General features: G+C 39.0%; 4 protein-coding genes and 1 pseudogene across 6 annotated transcripts in view; 2 read left to right on the top strand and 3 right to left on the bottom strand.

Annotated features, from left to right (window-relative positions):
- Nucleotides 1–1,304, top strand: part of LOC103936798 — a 2,764-nt pseudogene extending 1,460 nt beyond the window's left edge.
- Nucleotides 1–1,876, top strand: part of LOC103936779 (zinc finger protein 511) — a 14,990-nt gene extending 13,114 nt beyond the window's left edge. The window contains exon 5 of the mRNA XM_048578810.1: nucleotides 1,716–1,876. Coding sequence (XP_048434767.1) covers nucleotides 1,716–1,834 — 119 coding nt within the window. The 3' untranslated portion in view covers nucleotides 1,835–1,876. The remainder of the gene's footprint in view (nucleotides 1–1,715) is intronic.
- Nucleotides 1–7,085, bottom strand: part of LOC103960984 (desmethyl-deoxy-podophyllotoxin synthase-like) — a 15,711-nt gene extending 8,626 nt beyond the window's left edge. The window contains exons 1-2 of one of the 3 annotated variants that reach the window (XM_018650811.2): nucleotides 5,922–7,085; nucleotides 4,713–5,697 (exon numbers count right to left, since the gene is read on the bottom strand). In XM_018650811.2, coding sequence (XP_018506327.2) covers nucleotides 5,053–5,697; nucleotides 5,922–6,905 — 1,629 coding nt within the window. In that variant the 5' untranslated portion in view covers nucleotides 6,906–7,085 and the 3' untranslated portion in view covers nucleotides 4,713–5,052. Of the gene's footprint in view, nucleotides 1–4,712; nucleotides 5,698–5,921 lie in introns of those variants that run through there. The other 2 variants (XM_048578809.1, XM_048578808.1) reach the window with 2 other exon arrangements.
- Nucleotides 2,795–4,141, bottom strand: LOC103960879 (50S ribosomal protein L27, chloroplastic-like). The gene is made up of 3 exons (XM_048578812.1): nucleotides 3,724–4,141; nucleotides 3,201–3,302; nucleotides 2,795–3,106 (listed from the first exon to the last, which is right to left on the bottom strand). Exons 1-3 carry the CDS (start codon nucleotides 4,036–4,038, stop codon nucleotides 2,924–2,926), a joined length of 600 nt encoding a protein of 199 aa, XP_048434769.1. The 5' UTR covers nucleotides 4,039–4,141; the 3' UTR covers nucleotides 2,795–2,923.
- Nucleotides 7,086–10,458: 3,373 nt separating the features above from the next.
- Nucleotides 10,459–12,682, bottom strand: LOC103936796 (desmethyl-deoxy-podophyllotoxin synthase-like). The gene is made up of 2 exons (XM_009346668.3): nucleotides 11,581–12,682; nucleotides 10,459–11,358 (listed from the first exon to the last, which is right to left on the bottom strand). Exons 1-2 carry the CDS (start codon nucleotides 12,565–12,567, stop codon nucleotides 10,714–10,716), a joined length of 1,632 nt encoding a protein of 543 aa, XP_009344943.3. The 5' UTR covers nucleotides 12,568–12,682; the 3' UTR covers nucleotides 10,459–10,713.
- Between the last annotated feature and the right edge of the window lie 321 nt (nucleotides 12,683–13,003).

Genomic DNA, 13,003 nt, shown 5'->3' on the forward strand with positions numbered 1-13,003 from the left:
GATTGGTGCTATAATGGGCCTTGGGATTGCATATGCTAGTTCTCAGAATGAGCAGATACGTAGTAAGCTGACTCCTATACTTAATGATGCAAAAGCCCCCCTTGACGTGGTTGCATTTACTGCAATCTCATTGGGGTTGGTATACGTTGGTTCCTACAATGAAGAGGTTGCTCAGGCAATCATATTTGCACTAATGGACCGAAGTGACTCCGAGTTGGGGGAGCCCCTTGCTCGGTTGATTCCCCTCAGCCTTGGACTTCTGTACCTTGGGAGGCAGGAAATTGTGGAGGCCACTGCCGAAGTTTCAAAGACATTTAATGAAAAAATAAGAAAGCATTGTGATATGACTTTGCTTTCTTGTGCTTATGCAGGAACAGGCAATGTTCTTAAGGTCCAAAACCTTCTCGGTCATTGTTCACAACATCTTGAGAAGAATGAAACTCACCAGGGACCCGCAGTTCTTGGAGTTGCTATGATATCAATGGCTGAAGAATTGGGAGTTGAAATGGCGATTCATTCATTAGAGCATCTTTTACAGTACGGAGAACAAAATATCCATCGGGCAGTTCCATTGCACCTGGTCTCCTTTGCATATCAAATCCAAAGGTCAACGTTATGGACACATTAAGCAGGCTTAGCCACGATACAGATTCAGAAGTAGCAATGGCTGCAGTGATTTCCTTAGGTTTGCTAGGTGCGGTAACCAACAACGCTAGAATAGCTGGCATGCTTCGCAATCTTTCAAGTTATTACTACAAAGATGCCAGCCTTCTTTTCTGCGTGCGAATTGCTCAAGGTCTTGTTCATTTAGGAAAGGGTTTGTTAACTCTGAATCCATACCATTCTGATCGCTTCTTGCTATCACCAACGGCACTTGCTGGAATCGTTACCGTGCTGCATGCATGTCTTGATATGAAAGCCATCATTCTGGCTAAATATCATTACATTCTCTACTTTATTACTTTGGCAATGCAGCCGAGAATGTTGTTGACTGTGGACGAGAATCTCAAACCACTGTCAGTCCCTGTTCGAGTGGGACAAGCTGTTGATGTGGTTGGCCAGGCTGGTCGTCCCAAAACGATCACGGGTTTCCAGACCCACTCAACACCGGTTCTTCTTGCAGCGGGTGATAGAGCGGAGCTGGCTACCGAAAAGTATATCCCCCTGTCTCCCATCTTGGAAGGGTTCGTTATCCTGAAAGAGAATCCAGACTACAGAGAAGATAACTAGTTAGTCCGGTTCGCCCAACAAATGTCTCGAGAGTTTGTAATCTTTTGATGAATGCCATATTTTTCTTGGAAGCATGTTTTTAGCAACTGCATTCGGTGACTCTTGATTGTGTAACATGACTCTGTATTACTTTAGTTTTAATTACTCAAAAAAAAAAAAAAAAAAAAAGATCAGAAATTTGCATCAAATTAACCATTCTTTGATATGTGATTAACTAATATTTGTCTGCCTAATAGACTGAATAATTAGCAGTCAAGATTAAGTATGACCACGATCCGATAGCTTTAGTATTGTTAATGTGTAAAATCTTGAGGTCAAGCCGGCTTTGGCCTCTGCTTCCCAACGCCAACCCCGACCTTACTCAAACCAAGTCATGTCTTGTTCATCGTCTCGGGCAATCGTTGTGGACAACAAATTTTGAAAGAAGAAGACGAAGAGCAAGAAGTGTAGCAGTATAGTAATAGGGAGAGGAATTTTGTAGCTTCAGACATTTTTAATATTGGAAAGACAAGTATTGACATATATTAATAAAGGATTAGTATGTATCATCAACGTACTAAGTAGCATTCACCAAAAGAACACACACAAGTACATATATTATTGATCTGAATAACAAGTTTACATCTTAGGGATACATATTATACATTAATCATGCCTTATTACGCAAGTACTAAATGAAAAAACCGGAAGAGCGCGCTAAAGCCTTAGATTTAAACAATCTGCAAATTGCAGGCATGAAAGGATGAAAATCATTGCACTCGAAAATATGGGAACGAAAGTGGGACATTGCGAAGACTGATGGGACTGAAAACGTGTTTTAGCCTGTAAAAGAGGGAATACACAAGTGAAGGAACAATTGATACCTAATTAACCAGAATGGAGCTGGTTTGTTGGCCGTTCATGGCAACAAAACACCGAGTCAATCTAATTTTGTATATGAAGGCAATTCATTGCTTGAGAAAGTTGCACACTGGCACCGGTGTTCCATCTGTTTTATGTAACTTGAATGATTGGATTCTGCGAGTCGAATGTGATTGGTTTTATACAGATTTACATGCGAATTGTTCCAATTTCCGAGTGTTTGATCATCATGTATGATTACGTGGGAATGCTTGTAGTCGTAAATCAAGGGAATCACAGGATTTCTACTTAGGTTAAGGTTCTTGATCATTGTTTCGCCAATTAAGCGTCGGTAAAATTTAATGTTTGTGCTGCAGGTCATTTGGCACCTTCAAGTAGATGAAAATTTGGCAGTGAACGCTAAGGCGGGCCAAGATCTACCGTCGCGGGCACTGTGATGTTAATCAGTGTTTTAGACATTTGTTTCTTCAAAGCTAGTTGAAATGACGTTTCTGAAGCAGTTGAGATTGTACCCTCTTATCTTGTTCCACTACAATTCAAAAATTTGGCCTAGCTCTATTTATTTACTTTGGTCAGTTCTGTGTGTCCGGTGACCCCTTCGGGTTGGAGATTCATTTCTGTTCTATCATCTTCGAACATATAGAGAACGAAAAGGAGAATCGTAGTGAGATTTTGTAGACTCAACTGATCACTAGACGAGAGGTACTAAATTGCAAACTCAATACATGACTTGAGATTTTCCGGCGAAAGTGTTCTTATAAAATTTTACAAAAGGGAAAAGGAAAAGCAAGGCAAACGCAACTGCAAGATTGCTCAACATAGAATCGAGAAATTAACAAACTGGATTGGCATCTGCAGCACCAGCAGAAGCAAGTAGTAGCTCGGGTTTGTTTTGAAGGATGTAGCCTTCCTTTCTCGCTTTCTTACGTTCACGCTGTAGCCTGAAGTTCTCCCTCTTTTTAACCCGGTAGCTGTTGGGGTTCTCCGGCTGGACTTCTCGAGGGTAAACACTAATCTGCGGACAATACAAATCAACGATTCGTGTTAGCATACAACACGCAGACAATCAAACCACAAACCATGACGGGTTTCAGAACTACAGATCATACCTTCTTCTTGTCGGGTCCAAACTTCTCAAATTTAACCATGCCATCAATCAAAGAGAATATGGTGTGGTCCTTGCCGAGCCCCACATTCTTCCCCGCATGGAACTGATAATTTGATGCCAAAACAAACCCAGAAGTCACAACAACATTCTACATTTCTACATGTGCCAAAATGAAAATGATTTCCACACGTTCTCTTTTTTTTTTTTCTCTCTATACAGTCGCATTTATAAACAAAATGAACACGACGCACATATAAACAAGTAAACCCGAACACGACCCATTGCCAATCGCTAGCTTCAAGTACCCAAATTCAAGTTCGACACAGTTCATTTCCTTCTCAAATTAGTTTTAATTATAAGAAAACCAATGAAAAATGTTTGAAAACCTTGAATTTTAACAGACAAAATAAAGGGTAAGAAAAATATAATATAGTACCGATTCTTTTAATTATTCCTAAATCCTACCATGCCACAAAATAATAATAACCAATTTTCTCAGAAAAATGGGGTGAAATCGAAGTTACCTTGGTGCCACGCTGGCGGACAATGATGGAGCCAGCCTTGGCGACCTGGTCGCCGTAAATCTTGACGCCGAGCCTCTGGCCTTTGGAATCACGTCCGTTCTTGGTACTCCCAGCTCCTTTCTTGTGCGCGTTTTGAATCGTCAATGGAAGTCTCTGTGGGCCCGACGACGCTAACGACAGCTTGGGACCCAGTTGCAGAGAACCCAAATCGCCTCTGAAGAAGGAGGAGGAGGACGAGCTGGAGGTGGATGTTGGGCGGAGAGACAGCCCTCTGAAAGCTCCGACTATGTTGAAACTCATGGACGCAACCGCCATTTCTGAGAAATTATTAAGTTTTGTAAACAGAAGAGTGTGAATTTGTTGACAGCCAAGCTTATAGCTTTGGACGAAGAAAGAAGAGAAAAGGAAAAGATAGCGAAAACCTTATCCTGGAGGCTGCTGATTGGGTATCACTGCCGAGTGCGTTCTAATTTTTTATTGGGGCCGTTTGTACTTAGTCCATTGGGCTTAAGCTATAAGCCCACATCCACGAGAGGGTTTTGGTCCGGTAGCCGCACATGTGGTTGTCTTACTTGGTGGAACCGAAAAGGGTTGGGTGAGGCCATATACAAAAAAGTCTTCGGATTTGTCTTTCATTGGACATATAAACCATATCGTTCACTGCACGTGAGATGATGCATTGCGTGGTTTGTGTTCCTAGTACTAAAAAATTTGTCCAAATTCAGCACAGATTTTGAATGAGTGGAAATTAAAATACAATATCTATAATATCCAAAATTCTTAAACTATGTTTAACATTGCTAATGTGTAAAATCTTGAGGCTGAGCTGCCCTTGGCCTCTGGTTCCCAACGGTGATTCAGATCGTAATCTAAGCAAGTTTATTTCTTATTTGTCGTCTCAAGCAATCGTTGTGAACAACGAATTTTGAAAGAATACCCACAAGTATGAAGTATATATCATCAACGTGTGAAGTAGCATTCACCAAAAGAACACACACAAGTACATATATTACTGACCTGAATAAGAAGTTTACATCTTAGGAATACATAACATATTATTATTAAAGAATTAACATTGCATTAATAATGCCTTGTTACGCAAGTACAAATGAAAAGAAGCCTTGGATTTAAACAATCTGCAAACTGCAGGGATGAAAATCGTTGCACTCGAAAACATAGGAACGAAAGTGGAACATTGCAAAGGCTGATGGGACTGAAAACATGTTTTAGCCTGTAAAAGAGGGAATACAGAAGTGAATGAACAATTGATACCTGAAAGACCAGAATGGTGCTGGTTTTGTTGGCCACTCATGGCAACAAAACGTCAAGTCACTGTGACTTACCGAGTGAAGTAAAATGTGGGGTGGCAGTTAGGTACAAAGCATTTTTTCTCTTACAGGTCAGTCCTAAACTCTCCGTCATGTCAAGTTCGTCTGGATTCATCCCATTCGCCAGTTTCCAATCGAAGTGGTAGAGCAATTCAGCTAGAGCAAGTTCAATCACGGTAACACCAAATGACATGCCTGGACATATTCTTCTGCCGGCCCCAAATGGAATGAACTCAAGGTCAAAACCCTTAAAGTCAACAGAAGAGCCATGAAACCTCTCTGGCTTAAAACATTCAGAATCTGCCCCCCATATATCTGGGTCTCTTCCCATTGCCCATAGATTGATAATTACTTTTGATTTAACTGGTAATTTATATCCGCCAACTTGAACTGTGTCCCTTGCTTCTCTTGGGAGCAAAGCAAGTGGAGAGTGTAACCTCAGAGTTTCTTTCACCACCGATTTCAAGTAGTCCAACTTTTTAACATCTCTTTCTTCAATAACTTTGCTTTTCTTTCCTTCAAATTGGACAACTAACTGTCTCACTTCAGCTTGAGCCTTCTGCATGATTCTTGGGTTTTTCATCAACTCTGACATTGCCCATTCTATGGTAGTAGCTGAAGTCTCACTTGCTGCAGCGAAGATGTCCTGCACATAACAAATTTTTTTTGACTGAGTTAGACCGTAAGGACGACATTGGTGTGTGGGGCAAAATGTGTAGCATGACAATAATTGATTTTCAATGCGCGGGACCAAAATCATGAGTTCCAAAAACATTTGTGATAAAACCCCTTCATATATTTTCATTAAGTGATGAATGACGACAAAGATGAAATGTCTACAGTACAACAAAGCAAGTCTACATTACTTACCAGAATGATATCTTTTATCTGATTGGTAGTGAAGTTGAACTCCGCCTTATTGGACTTTTTAAGTTTTAGAAGTACGTCGACAAAATTTTCCTCCTCCCCCTCCTCCGCTTGGTCATTGCCTGCTGTAGTAGTACTAGTGCTAGTACTACTGATCATCAAGTCCTTTTTGGATCTTTTGGTCTTATGATCATTGATGATAGTTTCGAGAATCTTACCGAGCTTGCTTTGTATGTCTTTCAAAGCAGGGATCGACCCAGTAACGAACCCAAGAAAACTGAGTGAAGGAAACAAATCAGGAATATCAAATCCACTAGCAAGTTTGTTTACTTCATCTAGTAGCGAAAGGAACTCCGTTTGGTCTTTGCATTTTTTCCCAAATGCTGCCCTTGACACCACGTCATTTACGAAGTTGCAACACCTGTCACTAAAATTGATGGCCAGTCCCTTGTGAGACATTGAGCCAATGGACTCAACAAGATTCTGTGCCTCTTCTTCTCTTATGGATCCGAAAGACTGCACGCGTTTCGCGCTCAGTAGCTCGAACATACAAACCTTTCTCAATGATCTCCACAAATCTCCATAAGGAGCAGAGATAATACCTCCTTGACCAAAAGACAAAACCTCTGTCGCCAAAATAATAGGCCTCTGCGCAAATGCAAGCTCATGAGTCTTCAACACCTCCTGGGCAGCTTTGGCAGATGAAATAATCACGGCCTCTAATTGACCCAGTTTAAGGTGCATGATGGGTCCATGTTTCTTGGCTAAGTCTCTAAATGTGTGGTGTGGCAGTGGACCGACCATTTGATGCAAGTTTCCAATAATCGGCAGTTTCCATGGCCCTGGGGGTGAGTTTAGGCCTTCGGCTCTGGATCGCTTCCAAAAAATCACCAGGATGCAGACAAGGAGGGAAATGAAAACAGGAAAATAGGGCCCTTCGACAATTAGATCCATAATTTGATCCAGATAAGCTGTGATCAATTTCATCACGACTATGAGGTACTTTACTTGCAAATCAAAGCACTTAAATTTGGATCGATATGTTGAAAGTGCTTAAGGTCTTCTCAAGGTAAATGCTAGTTTTTGAATTGGAACAAAACAAAAATAAATAATCATGGGGAGTGCAACTGTGGAACAACAAAATAAAATAAATGCATTTGGAGTGCAATGTGCCAAGCAAGTACATAAAATACTAGATAATAATGCTGGAGACATTTTCCAACCAAGATGCCTGTGTGTTCCAGCTAGATGGTTAAGTTAGCCTGTGCAATTTTCCCCTTTTTTTACTTGCTACACGTCCATGATGATTATGTTTTTTTTTATCACAAATTAAAAAAGATACGTGAGAGGTAAAAGGAGATATGTGAATGACACTACCATTTGAATTACATAATCAGCATGATACTAGTCCCAATGTCGAAAGAGATACAAATTATGGAACCCCCTCCCCGACTAATAAACAAAATCTTTTGAGTCAGATTGTAACACTGTCATTCGTTGTTACTCTACTCAATTATATTAAAGTGTTTAGGGGTGAATTCCAGGCCCAGTGGTTGGGGATGAATCCTAGGCCCATATTACGCTCTGCACGTCCTAGATTTGATTCCTGGCGCAAATGAGAATAATAAATATATATTTTTAGAGTTGGTTTTGACTTTGTTAATAATAATCTACAAATTGAGCTTATATGATATTATTTTGAACTCTCCCCTATTCTTACCATCACCAAAGCTACTTCAAATTCTTAATTTATCTAATCACACCTCTCTGTATACATATATATAATACCTTGTACCTTTATGCCACGCTGTCTTTCATGAAGTAAACCTCGGCGGCCAGGTCACAGGAAATCTCGACGGTGAGCTTGCTAGTATTCCTAGCTCCTTTCTTGCGCGCAATTCGAATTGTCAAGGAAATGTCTGTGACGAACCCAAATTGCCATTGAAAAAGGATGACGACGAGCTTGAGACTGAAGAAGCGATGCCACAACTATCATAAACAAAACAATAGAAATATGTATGAATTTAAGAAATTCTTGCTTCCTCTAATATTGGGCCTTGATTTTTCTGAACTAGTCTATTGGGCAATTGGGCCATTGGGTTTTTTTTTTTTTTCGGGTTTAAACTTAAATAATTGATTTGGAGACCTTTTTTTATTCATATCTCTCTCTCTCTCTCTCTCTCTCTCTCTCTTTCAAGTGGTAATTATGAAGAATAATGCTAGGTTGATCAATTTTTTAATCAATTTTGCAAACTATGATTTGTCACCAATAAGAAATAATTACGTTAATTAATACTTAAGTAATAATTTAATCATCAACAATCACATCATCTAATTTACAAAATATAATTTAAATATACAATCTCCTTAACACTATCCAATTATTAATTAACCAATCTAATAAAGGAGGTAAATTTGAGTAGAGATGTCTCACCGTAAACTTGAGCATGTTCTTTTGTAACAGTGTAATTATTAATTTGATTAGACTGCCTTATTCAAGTTTTTCTTCATATCAAATTCAGTTTAAAAAATCACAAGGATGCAGACAAGGACAGAAGTGAAAATAGGAAAATAGGGCGTTTCGTCAATTAGAAGCATATTTTGATCCAAATAAGCTTTGATCAATTCCATCATACGACTTTGGGGTATTTTGCTTTGCAAATCAAAACACTTCAATTTGGATTGATATGTTGAAAGGAAAACTAATGAAAAGGGCTTGAAAACTTTGAGTTTTAATGATAACGACAAAATAAAGGGTAAAGTGAATAGTACCAGGATTAACTTTTTAGTGTAAAAATGTAGTTTTTCGTTAAAGTGAACAGTACCGCGGGGTTTTTATTAAAACTCCCTATGTTGAAAGCGCTTAAGGTCTTCTCAACTTAAATACTAGTTTTGGACTGGAACAACAAAATAAAATATATGTATTTGGAGTGCAAATGTGCAAAGCAAGTTCTTAAAATATCACATAATAATGCATGAGAGATTTTCAAACAAGATGCTTAAGTTAGCCTGTACAATTTTCTATTTTTCAACGTATCATAATGAATTTTTATGGATCCCCCTCCCCAACTACTAGACAAAACCTTTGGAGTGAGGTTGTATGTTAGCTCTACTCAATTATATTTAGTGTTTATTCATCAATATTTTACCTAATTGTATAAGTATAAAGTCGTTGTGCACTTACGTTGTAACACACAAATAAAATATATAGCTTGCACATATTCAAGTGTCAATCAATAATTGATTAATTTTAATGTGGTCAAATTGATTGGTATTACAATTAGGCAGCTGACTTGTTTGTCCATAACCACAAGTGGTAATAAGTCTAACATCTTTGGTTTATATATTTGTGAATAATAATGTATAAAATGAGCTTATCTAATATGATTTTTCTCTAAAATTTTGTCAGTATCTGCATATTTATAGATGATTTGCCCCTCCCACCAACACTCTAAACTTGTTTTCAAGAGCCTCTTTTCACACTAATACAGTATGATGCATGGCATCTTTTATGTTATTAAAATCAAGCGTAATAGCGTTCTAAGATTCAAACAATCGACCTTACTTAGTGAGATAAAATTCTATTATTCTATTACGAACTGATTATTCATATGCAACAACTATAAAAGAACATCAGTTGGAATCATTGATCGATGAATATGTTATCATAATCATTTTTGTATTTGTCTGCCTAACAAACCAAATAATCATCAAATTCAGTGCAGATTGAGTATGATCGTGATCACGTCATTGACTAATAGCTTTAATTGTTAATGTGTGAAATCTTGAGGCTGAGCTACCCCTGGCCTCTAATTCCCGACGCCGGTCGTACACTAAGCAAGTTCATTTCTTATTCGTCATCTTAGGCAATCGCTATGGACAACAAATTTTGGAAGAAGAAAAGCAAGAAGAGTAGCAGTAGAACACTCACGAGTACATGTATTATTGATCATACATATCTGAATAACAAGCTTACATCTTAGAGCAAGTCCACCCTTAAAAAAATGCACCAGCACCCAGCCTATTTAATCCACACAGTGAACAGTGATAGACCCCAATGAACAGTAATAGGCCAAATGCATCTCCACCCCTAACAAAAAATAGAATAGTCAATTTTATTAAAATATTATTATTATTATTATAAAATAATAAACATAATAATTTTATTTTTAATTTCTGACTTTATAAAAAAATATTATTAATTATTGATATTTTTATAAAATATTATTATAAATTACACCCACACACACCTATACACACAAAAACACCACCGTCGCCGTCCCAAATTTGCTCCCCATTTTTCTGAAACCTCGTCCTCTAGGTTGTGGGAAGAACTGGCGTTGAAATTGGCAACATGGATGGGCGGCTGACGTCAGATGGCCTGGCATGTGGGTCTGTCGATTCTGGGCCGGTCTCCTGCCTGGCTTGGGCTGAGTGCCAACCTATTAGGTTGGGTGGAGTGATTTAGCTGGGGCCAACCTGTTTTGGGTGCTAGGTGCCGGGCAATCCACTCCTGGTGGACTTGCTCTTAGGGATGACATATTGAATTAACATTGCATTAATCATGCCTTATTACGCAAGTACTACATGAAAAATAAGCCTGGATTTAAACAATCTGCAAACTGCAAGGATGAAGAAAATCGTTGCACTAGAAAATATGGGAACGGAAGTGGAAAGTTACAAAGACTGGTGGACTGAAAACATGTTTTATTCTGTAAAGGAAAAATTCAAACCTAAAGCCATACACCAGAATGGTGCTAGCTTTGTTGGCCATTCATGGCAACAAAACGCCGAGTCACTCTGACTCATCGACTGAAGTAAAATGTGGGGTGGCAATTAGGTACAACGCATTCTTTCTCTTACAGCTCATTCCAAAGATCTCCGTCATATCAAGTTCGTTTGGATTCATCCCATTCGCCAGTTTCCAATCGAATCGGTAGAGCAATTCAGCAAGAGCAAGTTCAACCATGGTAACACCAAACGACATGCCTGGACACATTCTTCTGCCGGCCCCAAACGGGGTGAACTCAAAGTCAAAACCCTTAAAGTCAACAGAAGAACCCTGAAACCTCTCTGGCTTAAAACACTCAGCATCTGCTCCCCATATCTTTGGGTCTCTTCCCATTGCCCATAGATTAATAATTACTTTTGATTTAACTGGTAATTCGAACCCGCCAATTTGAACCGTGTCCCTTGCTTCTCTTGGGAGCAAAGGGGCTGGAGAGTGTAACCTTAGAGTTTCTTTCACCACCAATTTCAAGTAGTCCATTTTTTGAACATCTCTTTCTTCAATAACTTTGCTTTTCTTTCCTTCAAATTGGAGGACTAACTGTCTCACTTCAGCTTGAGCCCTTTTCATGACTCTTGGGTTTCTCATCAACTCTGACATTACCCATTCTAAGGTTGTAGCTGAAGTCTCGCTTCCTGCAGCGAAGATGTCCTGCACATAACAAATTTTTTTTTTTACTGAGTTAGACCGTAAGGAAGACATTGGTGTGTGGGGCAAAATGCGTAGCATGACAATAATTAATTTTCAATGTGCGAGACCAAAATCATGAGTTTCAAAAACGTAAGCAACCATTTGTGATAAAACCCCTTCGTATATTTTTATAAAGTGATGAGTGATGTCTGCAGTACAACAAAGCAAGCCTACATGACTCACTAGAATGACATCTTTGATTTGATTGGTTGTCAAGCTGAACTCCGCCTTATTGGACTCCTTAAGTTTTAGAAAGACGTCAACAAAATTTCCCTCCTCCCCCTCCTCCACCTCCTCTGCTTTGTCATTGCCTGCTGTAGTACTAGTATTACTGATCTTCAAGTCCTTTTTGGATCGTTTGATCTTATGATCGTTGATGATATTTTCGAGAATCGTACCGAGCTTGCTTTTTACATCTTTCATAGCAGCGATCGACCCAGTAATGAACCCAAGAAAACTGAGTGAAGGAAACAAATCAGGAAGATCAAACCCACTAGCAAGTTTGGATGATTCGTCTAGTAGCGAAAGGAACTCCTTTTGGTCTTTGCATTTTTTCCCAAATGCCGCCTTTGACACTACGTCATTTACGAAGCTGCAGCACCTGTCACTAAAATTGATGGCAAGTCCCTTGTGAGACATTGAGCCAATGGACTCCATAAGATTCCGTACCTCTTCTTCTCTTACGGATCTGAAAGACTGCACATGTTTGGCGCTTAGTAGCTCGAAAATGCAAATCTTTCTCAGCGATCTCCATAAATCTCCATAAGGAGCAAAGATAATACCTCCTTGACCAAAAGACATAACCTCTGCCGCCAGAACAATAGGCCTCTGCGCAAATGCAAGCTCATGTGTCTTCAACACCTCCCGGGCAGCTTTGGCAGATGAAATAATCACGGCCTCTAATTGACCCAGTTTAAGGTGCATGATGGGTCCATGTTTCTTGGCCAAGTCTCTCAATGTGTGGTGTGGCAGTGGACCGACCATTTGATGCAAGTTTCCAATAATCGGCAGCTTCCATGGCCCTGGGGGTAACTTCAGGCCTCTGGCTCTGGATCGCTTCCAAAAAATCACCAGGATGCATAGAAGGAGAGAAGTGAAAAAAGAAAAATAGGGCGTTTCGACAATTAGAAACATAATTTGATTCAGATAAGCTTTGATCACTTTCATCATAAGATTTTGGGGTATTTTACTTGCAAATCAAAGCTCTTAAATTTGGATCGATATAATGAAAGTGCTTAAGATCTTCTCTACTTAAATACTTTTTTTTATTGGAACATAAAAATAAAAATAATAAAAAAAAAATAAAAAATAAAAATAATCCTGCGGAGTGCAACTGTGGAACAACAAAATAAAATAAATGCATTTGGAGTGCAATGCGCAAAGCAAGTTCATAAAATATTCCACAATAATGCTGGATACATTTTCCAAACAAGATGCATGTGTTCTAGCTGGATGCTTAAATTATCAACATGAAACTAGTCCCAATTTTGGATGAGATACAAATTCTAGAACCCCCTCCCCAACTAATTTTTTTTTTTTTTGAGTGAGATTGTAACATCGCTACTCTCTGTTACTCTATTCAAATATATTAAAGTATTTAGGGATA

The sequence above is a fragment of a genome, unplaced genomic scaffold (genome assembly GCF_019419815.1).
Source record: "Pyrus x bretschneideri cultivar Hongxiangsu unplaced genomic scaffold, Pyrus_bretschneideri_v1 Contig13, whole genome shotgun sequence".
Taxonomy (NCBI): Eukaryota; Viridiplantae; Streptophyta; class Magnoliopsida; order Rosales; family Rosaceae; genus Pyrus; species Pyrus x bretschneideri.